This window comes from Muscardinus avellanarius, assembly GCF_963383645.1.
Source record: "Muscardinus avellanarius genome assembly, chromosome: 14".
Classification (NCBI taxonomy): domain Eukaryota; kingdom Metazoa; phylum Chordata; class Mammalia; order Rodentia; family Gliridae; genus Muscardinus; species Muscardinus avellanarius.
The window spans coordinates 73,686,112-73,707,218 of NC_137800.1; the positions used below are offsets into that span (position 1 = coordinate 73,686,112).

At 48.1% G+C, this 21,107-nt stretch overlaps 1 protein-coding gene across 2 annotated transcripts in view; it reads left to right on the forward strand.

The window, feature by feature from the left end:
* Nucleotides 1–1,390: 1,390 nt before the first annotated feature.
* GMPR (guanosine monophosphate reductase) overlaps nt 1,391–21,107 on the forward strand; it is a gene marked incomplete at its 5' end in the record, with an annotated part of 46,640 nt that continues 26,923 nt past the window's right edge. Inside the window, 4 exons of one of the 2 annotated variants that reach the window (XM_080710878.1) lie at nt 1,391–1,477; nt 10,472–10,591; nt 14,926–15,009; nt 19,234–19,407. In XM_080710878.1, the coding sequence (XP_080567004.1) occupies nt 1,391–1,477; nt 10,472–10,591; nt 14,926–15,009; nt 19,234–19,407 (465 nt within the window). The remainder of the gene's footprint in view (nt 1,478–10,471; nt 10,592–14,925; nt 15,010–19,233; nt 19,408–21,107) is intronic. The other variant, XM_080710879.1, reaches the window with a different exon arrangement.

Below are 21,107 nucleotides of genomic sequence, written 5' to 3' on the forward strand. Positions count from 1 at the left end.
GAGAGAGAGAGAGAGAGAGAGAGAGAGAGAGCGCGCCTGCAGCTCTACTTACTGGGGATTGAATTTAGGGCATTCTACCTCTGAGCTACACCCCCAGCCCTGGTTTTTTTTTTTTATGGTACTGGGGTTCCTGGAAGCCCTTCTACCTCCGGGCTACACTCCCAGACCTATTTTTACATTTTTATTTGGACACAGGGTCTCCTAAGCCAGCGCACGCGGCTGGCTTCGAACCTGCGCCATCCTCCTGTCTCTGCCTCCCAAGGGGGCGGATTACAAGCGTGCGCCACCACGCCCCCCCCCCCCCTTTTTTTAAATTGCTGGAGCTATCCTTGAGCCTTAGAACATCCTGTCTGAGACTCCCAAGTACTGGAATTACAGGCGTGCACCACCACGCCTGGCAAGAGGGTAGCTCTTCAGTCCTTCCTTTAACCTATGAAACAACTGAGTCATAGAAACCACAGCACGAGTCTCCCAAGGTCACCCGGCTAGGAAGTAGCAGAACCACATTTTTAACTGAGACAGTGAGAGGTCCCCAGGACCAAAGCAGTTTTTAGTGAAAGGTTGCAGTGAATTTTCAGGACTATTTTCTGGGGCCTTGAGCAAGGTATTTCATTTGTCTGGGCCTCATTTCCCTTATCTGCAAAACAGCTGGTACAGTCCAGGCCCTCTGGCCCATTCTGAGGGGAGGCTCGCCCATTAAACTGAACTCACCTCGCCAGGAATCCTCAGAGAGGACTCAGCTTCCTCTCAGCCAGAATCTGGCTGACTCTAGACCTTGCTGCCTCTATTTTTTTTTAAATAAAAACGAACGAACAAACAAACAAACCCTGAAATCTAAAAGGAACCTCCAAAATAGCCTGAAACAGTCTCAACCTCAGTGCTTTTAAATTGAAACCCGCCCCTGCCCTGGAGGGAGCCCAGGCACCTGGGCCCGCACCCTACTCCGGAGCCACACCCCCAGGCCTCCTTCCTCCCTTCAGCCCGAGCTCCTAAGGGTTTCTGGTTTTCGGAGGGAAAGAGGCCAGCCTCGCCGCCTGCGGGCACTCACTGGGCTTGGAATTAGAGACGGGAGAAGCCAAACCCGTTAAGGGAGGCCTCTCCCCTTGTGTTAGGCGGTGACAAGCCCGGTACCCTCTCTATGGGGGATCTCGGTAGTAGCCAAGACTGGGCACCCCCGAGCCCAAGCGATCACCGCAGCTAGCAGGACTGCGCCCCGCGCTGGCCGGCGGCGCTGAGCCGCACCTGGGGGCGCGGGGCGCGGGCGGGGCGCGGGGCGGGGCGAGCCGGGAGGGGCGGGGCGGCCGAGGGCGCGGGGCCTGGAGAGCCGCGTGCACGGGACCCAGGGGCGCACCCGCCTCGGCCGCGCCGCAGCCCGCAGCCTTCCTTCGCCATGCCCCGCGTAGACGCGGACCTCAAGCTGGACTTCAAGGATGTCCTGCTGCGACCCAAGCGGAGCAGCCTCCGGAGCCGAGCCGAGGTGGGGCCGCTCGCCAGCCGCCGGGGACTGGGGATTTTATTTATTTATTTGTTTATTTATTATTTATTTATTTATGGTGCCGCGGGGGGAGGCGGGTGGCAGGGGTCACCCTGCCTGCTTTTCCTCTGTGCTCACCGCCTAGAAAGGGGAGGGCAGCCCCTGCCAGGACAGGGGCCATCATCAGTCAAGGCAGAGTGACCCCGGGCCCGGCCCCGGCCCAAATTCTAAACCGGGGAGGAAGTTGACAACCAGACCTCAGAGGGTCAAGATGAAGTGGCCGATAGGCTGCTCGGAGCGAGAGAAGGAAACCCTGGCGCTTGGTGGAAAGCAGAGAAAGACGACTACACATCCTTGGGGACTTCGGCAGCGTAGCGTATCCTGCAGCCGCCGCAGCAATGTCAGGTCCCGCAGTGCAATTTAACAGATCCGAAAACCCGGGTCCCCCACCTCCAGCCCCCGATGCAAGGTTCAGGTTTACTTTCCCAGTTTGGGTGGCCTTTTCGCGGGCGGAGCTGGGGGACCGGTTTCTGGTGAGATGCGGAAAGCACCCTTGTACGGGGGTGGGGGAGAGTGAATTGGAAACCTTGGGCAAGTTTTGCTGGTTCTGTCTTAATGAGATCAAGGAAGGGAGCAGGTGGAAACGCGAGGAGAAATAACCGGGGTGGAGGGCGGGGATAAAGGAGGGCAGACCCTGAAGGATTAAGTAGTTTTAAGGGAAGGCAGAGCCCACTTGGGGTGGTGTGCCGGAACCGGGCTTTGCCTGGTCTTCTGGGAGCTGGGGATGAAGGGGGGGGGGCAGGGAGGTCTGAGATGGCTGGGGCTGAAGGAGTAAACAGGAGGAGGCTGAGCCAGCGGTGCCTAGCTCTAATTCTCCAGCTTCACAAACAAGACCATAAATAAATCCCTCCCCAGCCCGGAACTCCGCTCCAGCGCCAGGCCTGACTGCAGTGCTGTGAGCTGCCAGCCCAGGGCTTGTTTGGACCAGAGCAGCCTCTTGCGTTAGCCAATGGGTAGAATCTGGTCTCTTTCTCCAAGCAGCCCCATTGGCTGGCTGGAGCCAGCAGAGGACCGGGCAGGAAGAGGTGGGGGAGGGATCATGGACCCTTATCACCCCTGATTAGATGACCCCCGTGCGTTCGCGTCCTTCCTCCTGGCCTTTCAAAGGCGATGAAAAGCAGGGTGAACTCTGGGAAGAAAAACAAAGTGTGTTGGGCAGCGGCTAAGGTCAGGGCTGGATGGAGAGTGGGAATTCTGGGCAGACTAATAAGTTTAGTGGCCTCAAAATGCTTGAAATATTTATTAGAAATTAATTTAGAGGGAGTCAGGCAGGGTGGCACACGCTTGTAATTCCAGCATTTGGGAGGTTGAGACAGGAGCATCGCAGTTCAAGGACAGCCTCAGCTGTTTAGGCCCTTTGCAACTCAGTGAGACCCTGTTTCAAAATAAAAAATAGGACTGGGGGTGTAGCTCGGAGGTCGAATGCCCCTGGGTTCCATCCCCAGTACTGCAAAAAAGAAAAATAAATAAATGAATTTAAAAGAGAAAAACGGTAAGAGAAAGTAAGTGTTCCAAGCAAGGCTATATGTGTTTTATGGGCCAGAAAACCACTCCACTCGGGAAGTTAAACCGTTAAAATTTGAGGTCATGGGATGATGTGTTCTTTCTTAGGGCACAGTATGACATCGCCCTGCAACTCTTGGTTTCTTAATTGGGGCTGATTGCTTCTCTTAATGCTGCCTCGGGGTGTGGCGCTGTGCAGTCGGGAGAAGCCAGTGTCCTTGAAGACTGTTTTTCATATTTTCACCTATGTGGGCTGTGGGCCCGGAAACTAGAATCAACTGGTCATTCCTTTCCAGCTGGTTCTCCAGGCCTAGCTTCCCCGGTCAGGAGGCTGCTGGCTGGCTGGTGAGCCCATCACCTGACTTTCTTTGCCTGGATGGTGTTGAGGGATCTGACTAGGCCTCTCTAATACACTCTTCCTGTTTCTCAGTTTGCTCCTACCTACCCTTTCTTTTTGTTTTTAGTTATTATTTGTGGTACTGGGGATTGAACTCAAGGGCACTGTAGCTCCAAATTGCACCCTTAGCTTTTATTTTTTATTTTGGAACAGGATTCCTCTAGGTTACTGAAGTTAGCTTTGAACTTGTGACCTTCCTTTCAGCCTCCGAAGTACTAGATTGTAGGTGTGTGCCATCTTACACAGCTCTTCCTTTTATTTTTTTCCGGTACTGGAGATGGAACCCAGGGGTATTCTACCTCCGAGCTACACCCCCAGACCCCAGTCCTGTTTATTTATTTATTTATTTATTTATTTATTTATTTATTTTATTTTATTTTATTTTGGTGGTACTGGGGTTCCTGGAAGCCCTTCTATCTCCGGGCTACACTCCCAGACCTATTTTATATTTTTATTTGGAAACAGGGTCTCTTAAGCCAGCGAGGCTGGCTTCAAACCTGCGCGATCCTCCTGTCTCTGCCTCCTGAGTGCCGGGATTACAAGCATGTACCACCATGCTCGGCTTTATTCTTTATTTTTTAAAACAGGGTCTCACTGAGTTGCAAAGGGCCTCACTAAGTAACTGAGGCCGGTCGCAAACTGGGATCCTCCTGTCTCAGCCTCCCAAATGCTGAGATTACAAGCATGCACCACTATGCCCGGCTCTTTTATTTTTGTACTGGGCATTGAACCCAAGGGCATTCTAAGTCTGAGTTATACCCCCAGCCCTTTTTATTTGTTTTGAAACAGGATCTTGCTAAGTTGCTGAAGCAGGTCTCAAACTTGGGAACATCCTGTCTCAGCCTCCCAAGTACTGCATGTGACACTATTTCCTGTCCCAGCCCTTTTTTTTTTTTTTTTTTTTTTAGTTTTTGTTTTGAAACAGGGTCTTGGCTAGGTTGCTGAGAGGCTGGTCTCAAACCTGTGATCCTCCTGTCTCGGCTTCCCAACTGCTGGGATTATAGGTGTGCACCACCACATCCGGCAGATACAAACTTCATTGCACAATCAGAAGCCTGAAATGCGTGCACCCTGCTAGAAGTCATACCTGGAGGCAAATTGGACACCAAATAGTAGACGTCCGACACTGGGCAGAGAGCAGGTTTGAGTGGAACTAGGAGAACCTGCACCGGGGAGAAGTCTGGCTAGGAAAAGAGAATTTTGACAGCCAGCAAGTTTTTTCGCTGTGAGAATTTTCCAAGAGCCAGGCCTGGTGGTGAATTGATCATGCAGTAATGGAAAGGAAGCCCAAGCCCGAGCACCCATCCAAAATTCTAGAAGTTCTTCAGGGATATTTTCACAAGCCTCACAAAGGTTGCTGAGGTCAGCTCTTGAAGCAAGAGGAGAGGTGGACGTGGAACAGGTGTCCCTCGTGTGGGTACTCTGGGTAGACAGTCCTCACTCAACTGACCAGCTCCTGGTACAGAAAAAGGCTGAAGTGTCAGGAGCTACCTAGGAGCACCTGGGTAATCTTTTCAGCGGTGGCATTTGTTAAGTCAAGACCTTTGTCCTTAGGGGAGGCACTGGGAGCTTACACTGTTTCTTGACTACAGAGTACTTACTTCCTTAGGACCCATCCCTGGCTGTAACATCTCACCTGAGTGTTCAAGCTCATAAGAACTTAACAACAACAACAACAAACATAGCAATGTATGCAATCCTAACTTTGAAAGTCTAACATTGCAGAGAATTTGCATAGCAGGAAATCGCCCATTTGTCCTGTGACAGGGAAGACAGAACCAACATTTAGTCTGCTTAAAACTCTGTAGTAGCTGGGCGTGGTGGAGTACTCTTGTAATCCCAGTACTTGGGAGGCTGAGATGGGAGGGTCACAGGTTTGCAGCTAGCTTCAGCAACTTAGGCCCTCTGCAATTTAGGGAGACCCTGTTCCAAAAATAAAAGAATAAAATAGGGTTGGGAGTATAGCTCGGAGGTCGAATGTCCCTGGGTTCCATCCCCAGCACCACAAAACAAACATACAGCAAACTCTCTGTAGTAATTGTTTCAGAGAGAAGAGTTCTGGTTTCCCTGCAGCCATCTGCAACAGGTTGTTCAGAGCCATGAGAACAGGGCAGCATGGGGGAATACTGGGCTGGGGGAGAGGTTCTGTGGGGTCTGTTACTGATTTTATTATTACCTTTGTGTTTGGGTTAGTTGCCTGGGACTGCTGGAACTACGTATCATGAACTGGGTGGCTTAATCGACCAAAACTACTGTCTCCCAGTTCTGTAGCTAGAAGTGCCAGGTCAGGGTTTCTCAGGGCTGGCTCTTTCTAAGGGCTTGGAAGAGGGTGTTCATGTCTCTCCCCAGCTTCTCCTAGTTTGTTGTCAGTTGCCGGGCATTGCTTGGCTTTGTAGATATTACCACCCTACTAACTACCTGCAAAGATTTTTAATTCTGAATAAGGTCACATTCTCAGGTGCTGGAGGTTAAGACTTCATCATCTTTTGGGGGAGACATGGTTGAGCCCATAACAACCTCAGTTTTGTTCTGTAGGATTGAGAGGGCTTGACCAGACTTGATCTTGGTCAGGAGTACATCGGAATCACCTAGGGAGACACTCCAGAATATGCACACAGTCTCCTACACAATTATCTTGATTTATGAGATTCGAAGCAGCCTGAGCATGTTCTCAGAAGCCATCCTGAAAGCATTCTGCTGTGTGCACAGTCTCACTGGCCTCCGGCACCCTTTCTACTTGCAGAACCCGTGGCTCTTCGGCGATGCCGCAGCTGTGAATGTCTCTGAAGCCTGAGAACCTATGGCAAAGCCTCTGGGGGCTGGATCCACATCCAGAGAGGCCTGGGCCAGGACCACCAAGCATTGCCTTGCAAAAGGCTGGGGCCCTTAGCCGGACATGGTGGTGCACACTTGTAATCCCAGTACTTGGGAGGCTGAGACAGGAGGATCAACAGGTTCGCAGCCAACCTCAGCTACTTAGTGAGGCCCTCCACAACTTCGACCTCTTTTCAAAATAAAGAATAAAAAATAGGCCTGGGCATGTATCTCAGAGATAGAATGTCCCTAAGTTTAATCCCCAGTACTGGGGATGGGGGGAGAGGGCTGGGGCCAAAATACAGGATCATTCTTACCCTTAACCAAACACTCATTTATTCCATACCTGTTGAGCCTATAGGATTTCAAAGATGAGAGACATTGTTCTGGTCCCCAGATGAGTAATCTAGGTAAGGAAGGAATTGTTTTCCTGGCTACCAGCGGAAGATCTAGGTTCCCACTCCTCCCCCAAAGGCACTCGGCCTCGCTGGGCAGGGCTTGTGGGCTCTGCCGTTTCTTCTCCGGGTGTTCCCCAGGTACTCAGGATCCTGGGTGCCCCGCCTCAGAGGACTCTGAGCTGATTTCAAGGCCTGCGAGGGCCTCTTCCCCAGCTGCCCCCTCCCGCACCAGAGAGTGGCCACGTGACAGTATGTGGATGTGCAGGGCACACCACATGCAGACTGGGGTGTGTGTTCAAATGAGGATTGGGGGGATGAGGGTATGGGCGGGGCTGGCTCACCACGCTTCTGTTTTCTGGTGCCTTGCTGGACCCTGGATGCCACTGTTTTTGTTAGGGTTAGAAGATAGAGTTTATTATGTAGCAGATTGTTAGCTTGACCCATAGCATTGAGTTATTGAAGAATGTGATATGTAGGCCTCTATTTGTAGGGGTTTTTTTTCTTTTTTTTTTTTTTGGTACTGGGGATTGAACCTAGAAGAATTCTACCTCTGAACTACACCTCCCTATTTTATTATTATTTTTATTTTGGTGGTACTGGGGTTCCTGGAAACCATTCTATCTCCAGGCTACACTCCCAGACCTATTTTTTATATTTTTATTTGGAACCAGGGTCTCTTAAGTCAGAGAGGCTGACTTTGAACCAGTGTGATCCTTTTGTCTCCGCCTCCCAAGCGCGGGGATTACAAGCGTGTGCCACCATGCCCGGCATTATTTTTATTTTGAAACAAGGTCTCTGTAAGTTGCTGAGGCTGGCCACAAACCTTTAATCCTCCTGCCTCAGCACCCCCAAGTACTAGCATTACAGGTGTGTGCCCCCACACTGGGCTTCATTTGTACTTTTGAGCCCAGAATGTCAGATTATTGGACTAACTATACAAATGTGTATTTTGAGGTGAGGGAGGGGAGTTGGTTACCTTCTGTTCTCTTTCAGATGGGGCCAAGCAGAGCAGGGATTTAGAGGTGCTATATTTGGTGTGTTGACCACCTGTGGTGGATTAAATGCCAAGTTTTGTTCCTGGGAGTCCAGAATATTAAATGTATTTATCTGTTTCAGTGAATGACTGGTCTGTTTTGGGTGTGTGTGTGCGCCTGGGTAGATAAGGTTGGGGAAGAAAATTTCATTTTTAGAATTAAGTATTGCAAAGAATGGGCCTTGTGTCACTGGGGGAGGGGCGCTGGGGGTGGAACCTAGGCTAGGGCCTTGTGCATGCTATGAACTTCTCTACCACTGAGCTCTACACACCCAGCCCCGAGGATCTGCTTTAGAGAAAGGACTAGAAATGAAGGGTAGGGTCCCTCACCAAGGTTGCCCTCTTCTGTGAAGCATAATTTTTTTCCTGGGCTGCTGATAGGTTTTGGAGGGTCTGGAAAAAGCCCTTGCAATCTCAGCTGGATGTAGAGCCTAGCAGCTCTCTCCCCATGCATCTTGGAGGAGTATCAGAGTAATTTGAGGCCAAAGAATTCTGATGGTTTTAAGCCTGCGAGCCAAAGCCAACGTGTTAGAGGGCCATTAGCAGCACAGAGGGTTGCAACTAATGGGCTCCCTCAGTTATCTTGCAGAATGTCAGTATTAACTCGCTTCACTGGTGCAGAAGCAGGACCCGTCTGAAGGGGCCCGAGAAAGGGATGCGATGCCAGGGAGGTTCCCGAAACCACAGCGGCTGCGGTTGGAGGCTGGTGCAGCTGTCTTTATGACGTCATCTACCCAGGGAGCCTCTGGACACGGTGTCCAGTGTAGACAGGCAAGAGAAATGGAAAGGTTGAGGGTTCCTCTCTGCTGACCTGATACTACTGGCGTAAAGTGAAGTTGGGTCCAATGAAAAAGAAGAAAAGGATCCAGGGAAACACTGGTAGGAAGGGACTGTTCCTGGGGTGCTCCAGCAGCCAGGATTCACCGAGGTCTACTTTACTTCAGAAGCATGAGGCTTACACCTGTGTTTTTCTGCCAGTGCACCCTGGGCAAGCACCTACCACTAGCATGGTATGTACCTACTAAGGTCCAGTCAAAGAAATGAACAATGTGGAATATTTCAAGCAGGGACTTTTTTATTTTTATTTTTTTGCTATTGGGGACTGAAGCCAAGGGCATTCTACCTCTGAGTTACACTCCTAGCTCCATTTTTTTGTTTTTTATTTTGCGACAGGGTCTCATTAAGTTGCTGAGGCTGGCCTTGAACCTGTGATCCTCCTGTCTCATTGTCCCAAGTACTAGGATTATAGGCATGGTCACCACACCCGGCTAACCAGGGACTCTGATGTAGGGTGTCCTGATGCAGCTGAGATGCTGAATGAGATAGCGAGGTATCCAGAGATTGTCAACAATACAAAGCTACTCGCACCCTAGGGTGAGGGTCAGCAGGGTGGGAGTGGGGAGGGACTAGGCACACACTGGGAAAGTTGGAACCAGGAGCACAGGCCCGAGGGGCACCCTGCCACTCTGCAGAAGTTGCCAGAGGCAGAGGGTCTGGGAGACCCACCCTGCTGCCCCCCTCCCAGGCCTCTTCTCCATCAGTGCCCTCTGTTGGCCAAACTCAGCTAGAAATACATTCAAAATGGAGCCTGTAAGGGATGGGGCCTTCTCTGTGATAAGAACAGGCCTGGGACCTGCCCTGGGTCATAGAAGTAATTTAAAATTTTTTAAATTTATTTTATTTTATTTGTGGTACTGGAGATTGAACCCAGGGGCATTCTACCTCCAAGCTACACCCCAGCCCTATTTTTTATTATTTATATTGAAACAGTGTCTCACTGAGTTGCAAAGAGCCTCACCAAGTAACTGAGGCTGTCCTCGAACCACGATCCTCCGGTCTCAGGCTCCGAAATGCTGGGATTACAAGCGTGCACCACCACGCTTGGCTGTAATTTTTTTTTTAAATATTGACACTAGGGATTGAATCAGGGATGTTCCACTTCTGAGCTATACCCTCAGCCCCTTCTGGTTGTTTGCTCTTTAAAGCGGAGTCTTGCTAAGGGTCTCACTAGGTTGCTGCCTGGCTGCTCATGTGAGCCCCCAACCCTAAGCACCCCGCTCCTACTGAGCTCTGTCCTGTTGAGTGATCATTCTGGAATCCTGACAGCTGGTCGTCATGACTGCCCTGAAGCGGAAGTCACAGCAGAATCTCAGGGCCCTCCCTCCAGCTGTATGCAAGTCCAAGGAACAAGTGTTTTATATGCGCGAACATATGGCCTCAGTGTACTTCCCTGCAGCTCTCTGAAAGATGCTCATAATTACAGAACAGCTGCAGAGGTTGAGAGGCCGGGGATTAATGGTATGGAGTTCACTGCAGGGCGAATCTGGAGTGTGCTTCTAGGTGAAAGGTGGGAAACGCAGGGATTCTGACAGGAGGAAGGTCACTGTTGGTAGGGGAGAGCAGAGTGGATTTTCCCAGAAGGGGAATTGTCCTCCCAGTGCTTGGAAGTGGGGGAAAGATAACGTGTGTGGATGTTCAGAACCAGGCTGAGAATAGAAGGCGGCGGTGGGAGTGGAGAGTCTGATAAAGGAGGGGTGAAAGCCCAGTGGCAGAATATCCTGTCCTCCTATCTGGCAGGTCATCATTTGGACTTTTGCACTTGGGGACAACCTGTTACTTGGATCCTGTTACAGGGACTCTCCTGTCTTTGGGACACCCAACCTGAGTCCTAAGAATCCAGGGACCAAAGTCAGACACTTTATGTTCCTTCCACTCTCCCTGAGCCACAGAATTTCCGTGCACGTGGTACAAGAGCAAGCACTCATTCTCCTTCCCCTTTGATTTGCCAACAGGTGGATCTGGAGCGAACGTTTACATTTCGGAACTCAAAGCAGACCTACTCGGGGGTTCCCATCATCGTGGCCAACATGGACACCGTGGGAACCTTTGAGATGGCTGTCGTGATGTCACGGGTGAGATGTGGTGTGGAGCCCACCCTGGACTTGTTCAGGCCCTGGGGGGAGGGTCCTTCTTGAGGCTCTGAGATTTCTGTTAAGATACGTCTTCCTCTTCTTCAGTCAGAAGATGGGCAGCGTCCGGGCTCTGCATTCAAAGGGCTGATTAGATCTGCATCTACTTCTGTGACAGTGCCTGTGATGGTTTTAGGAAGTGAGAGATTCAGAAAGAAGTTAGACAACAGGAAACTCGTCCCAGAAGAGTGTGAAGGGTGTGATCCCTTTTAAAAGTAAGATAGCTACTTTGTAGGCAGTCTGAGCTAAAGCACTTACTACATCAGGGCATAAACACTGTGATTACTGCTGGATATAATGTATCTCTTAATTCTTATCCCAACTCCACAGAGTAGGTTGCTTTTACAGATGAGTAAACTGAGACAGAGAAGAGGGGTAACTTGCCCCCATGGCCCTCAGCCAGGTAGGGAGAGGCAGGACGTGAACCCCAGAATCTAAGGGGTCTACCTCTCACTTAAATGACAGATCCGAGGGCAAGCTCAGGGTTCCCTTTAGCCAACTACTAATCTAATTGCCTATAAAGGTAGAGGTAGTTTCTTGGTCTTGGGAAAAGGAAAGGAAATGGCATTTGCAGGCGGGACCTTGGCCTCGCACAGCTATGTCTAAAGTGCAGAGTGTCTCACGCATCCTAGATGTGAAATGGTTGCTGATGCGGGTAGGGTTTATGCATCTATTTCTGTTGGTGATGGCTGCCAAGTGCAAAGATAAATCCAATTAGTTGAAAGAGCTTCTCACGGTGGGCAGCAAGTCTAACGGCAGGAGGTGCCGGGATTTATTATTAGGCAGCGATTTAGAAGGAAAGGATTCTCAAACAAATTATGCGTTCGTTCTAAAAATGGAGTAAGGAGTAGTGTATCTGACTGTAGGATCTGTTGTCTCATCTGTCAACCCTCAGCCCCCACTGAGCTTTGGGACAGAGGTTGACAAATTCATTGCCAAAGGAATGTGGTATTTTTTTCCTCTCCGTTTCTTCCTTGCTCTTTTCTGTCACTAGCCACTTCTACCAATAAATATATCAGTGTATACTGTGGTTTGGATGAGTGCCTTCCAAAGGCCCATGTGTTAAGGACTTGGTGCCGCAGGGTGGTATTTTTGAGAGGTGGGATCCTTTAAGAGGTGGGGCATAATGAGAGGTCTTTAGGTCATCGGAGGTGTGCCCTTGAAGGAGATTGCAGGCTCCTGGCTTGTGATGAGAAAAGTGATTTTGTTCTCACCACATGCACCTGCTACAATCTGCTGCTCACCGCAGTCCCAGAACAACAGGGCCAGTTGATCACCCACTGGACCCTCCAACACTGTAAGCCAAAGCAAACCTTTTCCCTTTAAAAGTTGATTATCTCAGGGATTTCATCCCAGTGACAGAAAGCTAACTACCAGTGTCAAAGGGGAGGGTCTCGGCAAACAACAAATGGCTTGGTCAATTCACACGTCAGATTAGTCGCCCACGAAAAACCTAGTACTTGCGACACCCTTCTCATTTTTACAGGAGTTTCCCCATGAATTAGATAGTGGACCTTGGCGTAGCTAATCATGAGTTCTCTATTTCTAATGTGTAGAGTTAGTGCAAGTAAATGAAGCCACAGAATTTTAGAGTGGGAAGTTGTAGATGAAGAAAGAGGCAGGCCCTGAGGTTAGAGGAGAGGCCCTCGGTACGGGGAAAGAGCTTGAGCTCTCTCGCCAGACCTGAGCCTCACTCTGGTCTTTGCCCTTAGTAGCTGAGCAATTGCCTGCCTGCCTGCCTTCCTAGTAAACCTAGGGGCATTCTACCACTGAGCTATATCTCCAACCCTCTTTATTATTTTTGTTTTAAAACAGGGTCTTGGCTGGGCGTGGCGGCGCACGCTTGTAATCACCGAGCTTGGGAGGCGGAGACAGGAGGATCGCGCAGGTTCGAAGCCAGCCGCACTGGCTTAGGAGACCCTGTTTCCAAATAAAAATATAAAATAGGTCTGGGAGTGTAGCCCGGAGGTAGAAGGGTTTCCAGGAACCCCAGTACCACCCAAAAAACCAAACCAAAACAAACAAAAATAAAACAGGGTCTTACCAAATTACTAAGTCTCACAAAGTTGCTGAGGCAGGTCTTGGGATGACAGGCTTACATCACCACGCCTATCTGAAAATTTCCAAATTTCCTAAACTCTACTTCCACCATGAAGCTTAAAGTTGTTTAAAGTTGTTCTGAGAAGGACTTGAAACAGTTTCTGCAAAGCATTGGCACCATGGCAGTAAAGGCAGGGTTGCTAGGCAGAGCTTTAGGTGTATAATTTATATAATTTCCTCCCTTAAGAATGCCAGCTGCCTGATGGGTTGAGCTTTTTAGTTGAAAATATTTAGGAAGAGAACGCAAGAGAAGTTTCTGGCCCGGGCCAGGGGTCATATTCTGCTGGTCTCAACAAATCAGGTCTGGCCACTCTCCTCAAAAACCAAACAGAAAAAAATAATGGAGAAAAGCAGGAGGGAACTTTAATTAATATGGCCCTATTGGAAAACCAGGTGAGACCAAGCGTCAGCTCTGCCTTTCAGGTAGGTTTAAGCTGTAGGTTTAAGTGGAAGAAGTGCCAGGTGTGTAGTGGTGCACACCTGCAGTCTCAGTACTTGGGAGTCTGAGGAACATCACAGGTTCAAGGCCAGCCTAAGCTACTTAGTGAAACCCTCTCTTAAAACAAAAAATAAAAGGGTTAGGGGTATAGCTTAGAGATAGAATTCCCCTGAGTTTAATCTCTACTACCACACACACATGAAAAAATAAAAGAAGAAAAATTGGGGCCGGGTTGGGGTGGGGAACCTTTGTATAGCTAGGCAGTCTTGGTCCGGCTGGGGTCTGGCCAACCATTTTCACAGTGTGGGTTCCAAGAGGCTCATATTGCTTGTGGGGACATCTCCATTTGCTTTGTAGGATGTGCATTTCTCAGGCTTAAGATTCTGGAAAGAGGAAATTTTGTTCCCATGAGACAGTCACTCCCGCGTATGGTATGCGTCAGTCTCGCGACAGGGTGATCTGCCCACAAGGCTCCCGTATTCCTGGGAGGTGTAAGGTCACGGAAGTGCTGCTCCAGGAGCTTGGAACAGGAGTCGTAAAGGACGGGCGACCTGAAAATCTTGGGAATACCTTACCTGCAGTTCTCTTGGTGTCCTCGGTCTTGAAGACAGGGATCCCTAGCTGTAGATGAACGTGCCTTAAATGGTTAGCGTGCCTGTGTGCAGAGTTGAGTGGGAAACTGACTCAGAGTTTAAGGTCATAAAGGAGACAAAATGAAGGCAGAGATGCGAAGCTTTCCTCTGTTTTCAGTTACCTGTCAAACCTCCGCAGGCCCCAGTGAAGAGTCAACACTTTTTCACAAAACAGCCTAAGTTCCTGCTATAGTATAAGGTGAGGGGTTTTTTTTTGTTTTTTTTTTTTTGTTTTTTTTTTTTGTACTAAAGATGGATTCCAGGGGCATTCTACCTCTGAGCTACACCCCCAGCCCTAGTTTTTTTTATTCTTTATTTTGAAACAGGGTCTCTCTGAGTTGCAAAGGGCCTCACTAAGTAGCCGAGGCTGTCCTTGAACTGTGATCTTACTGTCTCAGCCTTCCAAATGCTGGGATTACAAGTATGTGCCACCACACCTGGCTTGAGGTTCTTTAGGGTTGGTTAAACAAAAGTTTCTTAGGATGGGCAGGGTACATGCTATGTGGGGTGTGTGTGTGTGTGTGTGTGTGTGTGTGTGTGTGTGTGTGTGTGTGTGTGTAAACCCAGGGACTTTTTTTTTTTTTTTCAATACTAGGGATGGAACCCAGGGGCATTCTACCTCTGAGCTATACTCCTAGCCCTTGTTTTTAAAATTTCAAAACAGGGTCTCGCTAGGTTGTTGGAAATCTCACTACATGGCTGAGGCTGTCCTTGAACCTGCAATCTTCCTGTCTCACTCTCCCAAGTGCTGGGATCACCGGCATGTGCCACCATGCCCAACCTTTTTTTTTTTTTTGGTGGGGGAAGGGACCATCTGTGCTGCGCTTGGTCTGACTCAGGTGTAGGCAGGAGTCAGGATGGGCTTGTGTCCTTCCTTGCCCCCTGGCAGAGCTTTTTTGGTCCTGATCTCAGTGGTCCAATCAGATTAGCAGGGGAAACATTGTTCTGTGTTTATTTTTCCCTAGGAACACAGCAAAACAATTAGCATGAGTGGCAAGGGTGCCAGATGCCTTTGTCTTGATGGGTCCCACCTGCTGGCAGAGGAGGGCCGAGGAGGGAGAGAGGGCTCCTTTGGCTTCTCCTAATGATGTCCTTTTGTTTCCTAGCACTCCATGTTTACAGCCGTTCATAAGCATTACACTCTGGAAGACTGGAAGCGCTTTGCCGCAGATCACCCTGATTGCCTGCAGGTACGGCCCCGTCCTGAGGTTCCGGTCACAAGGGCCGCAGGGAGAAGCATATCCTTAGAGCTGTCAAGAGCATTTGAAACCCACACACAGACACACAGAGCGTAATGGTTCTCCAGCCCCGTCGATGCCAGGGATTCACAGCAGAAACCTGCTCCGTGGCATGCTATAAAAAGGCTAGGATGTGTTTACCTGCAAGGGATGTCTGCTTCCATTTGAAAGGTGTAGTGTTACCTCACCAGGGCTTGGGGGAGGCCTGTGCTTTCTGCCAGATGTTTCAGGGTAGAGCCATTCTGAATGAATCTTCTGGTTACAGGAAGAACATCTAGTTATAACCAGTTGTCTTCGAGTTTAACAATATGCCTGCCAGGATGGCTCTCATCTGAAGGAAAGACAAGAAGCTGGTCGTGGTGGCACACATTTATAATCCAGTATTTGGGAGGCTGAGACTGGAGGATCACAGATTCAAGGCCAGCTTCAGCAACCTAGGGAAGACCCTGTTTCAAAAATAAAAAATAAATAGTGGTTGTGAGGTAGAATCCCTGGGTTCAATCCTCTGTAGCATATTACATACACACACACACACACACACACACACACACACACAAAAACCAAAAAACAAAAACCAAAAAACAAAAAACCAAGAAGTGTCATTGAAGCTGTGGAGAAATTGCAACCCTCTTTTATTGGTTGGTTCAGCTCCTTAGAAGGTTAAACGTAAAAGTTACCATTATGCTGGGCGTGGTGGCGCTGGTTCGAAGCCAGCCTCGCTGGGTTAAGTTGGACCCTGTTTCCAAATAAAAATATAAAATGGGTCTGGGAGGGCAGCCCAGAGGTAGAAGGGCTCCCAGGAACCCCAGTACCACCAAAAAATAAAAATAAAAATAAAAATAAAAAAATGAATAAAAAAGAGTTACCATTATGGCCCAGCGATTTTATTTCTAGGTACAGACAGATCCAGCAGAAATAAAAACGTGTCCACACAGACACCTGCTCCTGCATGTTCACAGCAGTATTGTGTTTAACAGCCAAAAAGTAGGAAGAGCCCAGCTGTTTACCAGTGGGGAAACTAAATATGATGAGTCCATGTGGCGTGACTCAGCCCAAAAGTTATAAAGCGCTGGCCGTGCTATGGTGTGGATGAACCGTGAACGTTTCGCTAAGTGAAAAAGCCGGACACAAAAAGCCAAATAGGATTCCATTTATATGAACTGTCCAGAACAAGCATATCTATGTAGAGAGAGGCATAAAATTGATTAGTGGTTGCCTGTGCCTTGCAGGAAGGGAGGGGAACCAGAAATATGTTCTGCAATTGATTGTGATGATTATACAGCTCTGTGAATACACTACAAATCACTGAATTGTGCGCTTTTAGTGGGTCAGTTACATGGTGTGTATCTTGGTGCAGCTGTTCAGAAAAAAAAAGGATAAGAGCTCAACAGTAACGTGCTGAATTAACTTCTGTGTGTGTGTATGTATTTATTTATTTTCAGAGGAGCTCTACCACTGAGCTGTACCCTCAGCCTGTTTTTTATTTGCAACAGGACAGAGTTCTTGCTAAGGCTGGCCTCACACTTGCAATCTTCCTGTCTTAGCCTCCCAATCCTTCTAGTTTTACATCCAAATGGTTCTGAGCCAAGTTGAGCAGAAAGATCTCTCTAGACAAGACCTACTTTGTGATTAGAACCTGATTTCTTATCTTAACTGCTTTTTTTTGTGTGTGGTGGTAAAGGAGCTTGAACTCAGGGCATTTTTCCTTTGAGCTACTTTTGTATGTTTTGAAATGGGGGTCTCGCTAGGTTGCTGAGGAGAGTCTTGGTAAATTGCTGAGGATGTCCTTGAACCTGGGATTTTCCTGTCTCAGCCTCCCAAGTACTGGTCTTACAGGCTGCACCACATGCCAGGATTCTTATTGCTTTTGACATTTGCTGTGGCTGCTATTACTCTGCTTTAATTAGATGTGGATTTTCATTAATGAGAAAGTCATCTTGGAGGTGAAATAATTCTGAATTAATAGGGGGTCTTTCATTTTTACCATAGCGTATTTAAATAAGTTAGTTATCCTTTGCTGTTTGTGAAGGACTGGTTCCAGGACCACTCTGCAGGTACCCAAATACTATGATGCTCAGGTCCCTTAATAGATATTTGTATGTAAGCTATACACAGCTTTTCACATACTTTAAGTCACCTCCAGATGAGGTATACCACCGAAAACAATGTAAATGGTAGGTAAACAGTGGTTACACTGTGTCCTTGAAGGACTAATGATGAGAATAAAGTCTGTGTGTTTGGTATACATGCAGTTTTATTTCTGAATATTTCAGTATGCTATTGATGCTACTAGAATCCTGAGTCTGACTCCAAGGATCCAGTACACCTGACCACTCGCCCCAAAACATACAGAAAAGATAACGGTGCAAAGCAGGAAAGGCAACTTTAAGCAACACGGCCATATCGAAAGGCAAAGTGACAGCATTGCAGCTCTGTTTTGGGGTGCTGACGGGCCTTAGGCTTAGACAGAGGAGGAATTGAAGCAGGGGCAATGACTGCATCATTAAGCAGTCTTGGTCCACCGAGGGTCCAGTTAATCATTCTCTGTTCCGATTCTATAAATCTGCCCCGGGGAAGTCCTTGTCAATTGATTTTGACCTGCTGATCACGGTGTTTGTCTATCAGACCTGCAAGTCCATGCCATGAGAGGGTGGCTCCTGCCCCTTCTGTAAGGTGCGGGCAGTGACTGGAGATGTCTGAGCACCGCTCCAGGGGTCTGGAACAAGAGGCTGCACCCCTTGCCTCCGTCTTGAAGTGGGAGAGAGCCTAGGTAAATTTAGGGCCAGTACGCCCTATGTTGCCAGTTTCTGGATGAGCACGCCCTTACTGATCAGCATGCCTCCGTGCAGGGCTGAGAGGACCTGAAGGCAGATAGGAGGAGGTGGGGTCCTTCCTGCTGGGCAGGGATTGTGGGAGAGGATGTAGCGGCTGCAGATTTCAACCCGTACAGGTGTGGCTGCGAAAGATCAGGTCAGGCTCATTTGCTTTTACACCTTGGGAAATTTTCTACCTCTGATAGGAAAACCACACTGCAGCTTTTTGTGCAGGTTAAGGTTTGCATGTTGTGGGAAGTTTACTCTCGTATGCAGAGAAGTGTGCCAAGAGCCTGATGGCTGAAACCGAGGCATGTAGACTATGTGTGTGTATATATACTCATGGGGAGTATATATATCTGCCAGGGAACCCTGTGTGTTCTCTGTGTTTTTCCTATATGCGTATGCCATTAATTTATAAACTAGGCACGGTAAGAGATGAACAAGAATAAGAAAATAGAACAATTACAACAATATACTGTGATAAAAGTTGTTTAAAACCTGTGAATTGTTTATTTTTAGAGTTTTTTATTCACCTTTTTTTTTTTTTAAGTACTGGGGATTGAATGCAGGGGCATTCTACCTCCGAGTTATGACTCCCAGCCCATTTTTTAATTCTTTATTTTGAAACAGGGTCTCACTAAGTTGCGGAGGGCCTCACTAAGTAGCCGAGGCTGTCCTCAAACCTGTGACCCTCCTCGCTCAGCCTCCCAAGTACTGTGATTACAGGCGTGTGCCACCACGCTCAGCTAATTTAGCACTTTTAAGCTATGATTGACCATGGTTATCTGAAACTGAGGACTCAGGATGAGAGGTGGTGCAGTACTGTTTGGGGAGTAAAAAATAGCAGTTTATTCGAGGAGTTTTAGGCTCCTCTTTTTGCTTCTCTCTGAGCGAGGCGCTGAGGATGAAGTCACAGCGTTAGCATCCTCCTGCCGTGGCCTCCCGAGTCCCTGCCTTGGCCTCCCTTGGCTTCCCATGCTATGACACATTTACCAGTAGCTCTATGATTCATCGTTCTACCCAGCAGGCTTGAGAACATGAAGTAGAAGCCAAGGACCATGTCTCCTGAATATGTAAGAATCTTAACTACTGAAAAGATTCCGTGGCTGAGGTCCAGGTTTAAGGGTATGTGCAATTCAACGGTAGGAAAGAGAATAGAATCAAGATATTTGATCATATAGGGAATGGATCTCCTTTATCTCTGCTGCTGCACGTCTCTTGAGCAGGCCCGCTGTGTGTTTGATCAGGAGAAGCCTCCGGGGGTCACGGTTCTGTTCCCACGGTGGGCACCTGGAGGCGGCAGGGTCTGCCCATGCACACGGCTGTTCATGCCTGTCCTCCTCGGTTTGCCTTGGTGCAGCACGTGGCCGTGAGCTCGGGCAGCGGGCAGAAGGACCTGGAGAGAATGAGCAGCATCCTGGAAGCCGTTCCGCAGGTGAAGTTCATCTGCCTGGATGTGGCCAACGGGTATTCGGAACACTTTGTGGAATTCGTGAAACTGGTCCGCGCCAAATTTCCCGAACACACCATCATGGTAAGTAGGGTAGAATGTTGTTACGATAGAGAAGCAGCCCCAGTACCACCAAAAAATTAAATGAATAAATAAAAAGATAGGGAAGCAAAGGGGTTCAGGGTGTTGGGGAGAACCTATCTTCTTTTATTTTTATTTTTTGGTGGTACTGGAGTTCCTGGAAACCCTTCTACCTCTGGGCTACACTCCCAGACCCTGTTTCCAAAATATATATATATATTTTGGAAACAGGGTCTCTTAAGCCTGTGGGGCTGGCTTTGAACCTGCGCGATCCTCCTTCCCAAGCGCGGGGATTACAAGCGTGTGCCACCACGCCTGGCAACCTATCTTCTTTGCAGAGCGTTCAATGCCTCCTTATCAAAAGACTCCTTATAAAAAGGCAGTTGCTGGGGAAGATCTGAAAACTAGTTTTCTCTATAAAAAAATGAAGTCTCCATTAACATCTTAGGACATTGACTCCTGATATTTTTGCTAAATATAATCCAATGTTTCTCACTAGTTGAGACCTTTAAACAAGATCTTTAGCCAGGCGTGACGGTGCATGTCTGTGATTCCAGTACTTGGGAGGCCAAGACAGGAAGATCACAGGTTTGACACCAATCTCAGTAACTAAGGCCCTGTTTTGAAATAAAAAATAAAAGGTTAGGGATGTGGCTTGCAGGTAGAATGCCTATAGGTTCAATCCCCAGTACCACCAAAAACAAAAAAACAAACAACAACAACAACAAACAAAGGAACAAAAAAAATAGAGTTGGAATCCACAACATGAACATTTCCCAACACTCAATCATTGATGGCAAATCACTTGGCATTTTGTCTAATCTAGGACAAACCTTCGTTTCATTTCTTTTTTTTTTTTTTTTTTTTTTTGTGGTCCTAGGGGCATTCTACCTCTAACCTACACCCCCACCCCTTTTTGTTTTTTCTTTTAAAACAAGATCTCACTAGATTGCTAAGAGTCTCACTACATTGCTGAGGCTGTCCTCAAACTTGCGATCCTCCTTTATCAGTCTCCCAGGTTCTGGGTTTACAGGTGTGTGCCACCACACTCGGCTTCAGGACCTTTATTTCCTGACTTTTTCTATCCTTTCCGTATATTTTCAGTTAATAAACCTTCACTCATCAGAATGTGATCATGAGTTTTAGGAATTGTGGATTTGCAGGAAAAGGGAATAGAAATCTCTAGAGTTAAAGTTAGGCTTTTGGAAAAATCATATTGTAATGATACCCATCTTGCTGGTCCTAATTTCCATTGTAAACTGGGCGTCATGGCACGCACATGCCTGTAATCCTATTACTTGGGAGGCGGAGACAAGAGGATCACGGGTTCCAGACCAGCCTCAGCAATTTAGCGAGAGTCTCTTAACAACCTAGCAAGACCCTCTTTCAAAATGAAAAATAAAATAGGGATTGGGGTGTAGCTCAGAGGTAGAATGCCTCTGAGTTCAATCCATAGTACCAAACACAAAAAAATTTCTGTGGTAATTATAGATTACCAAATAATTTACCTAAGCCTCACATTTTTTTGAGTGTTGAACCTATTTCTCTGTATATTTCATCACTCTGAGAAGGTTGGCAGGCAGGGATTCTGTTACTAGGGCTCCATCTTCTGTTAAAGGTCTGGGGCTTTTTAAGGTGCGCCTTTTCATGTCCTCCCAGCACACAGCAAGAAAGAGATAAGAACGGTGCCATGGCGGCCAGCT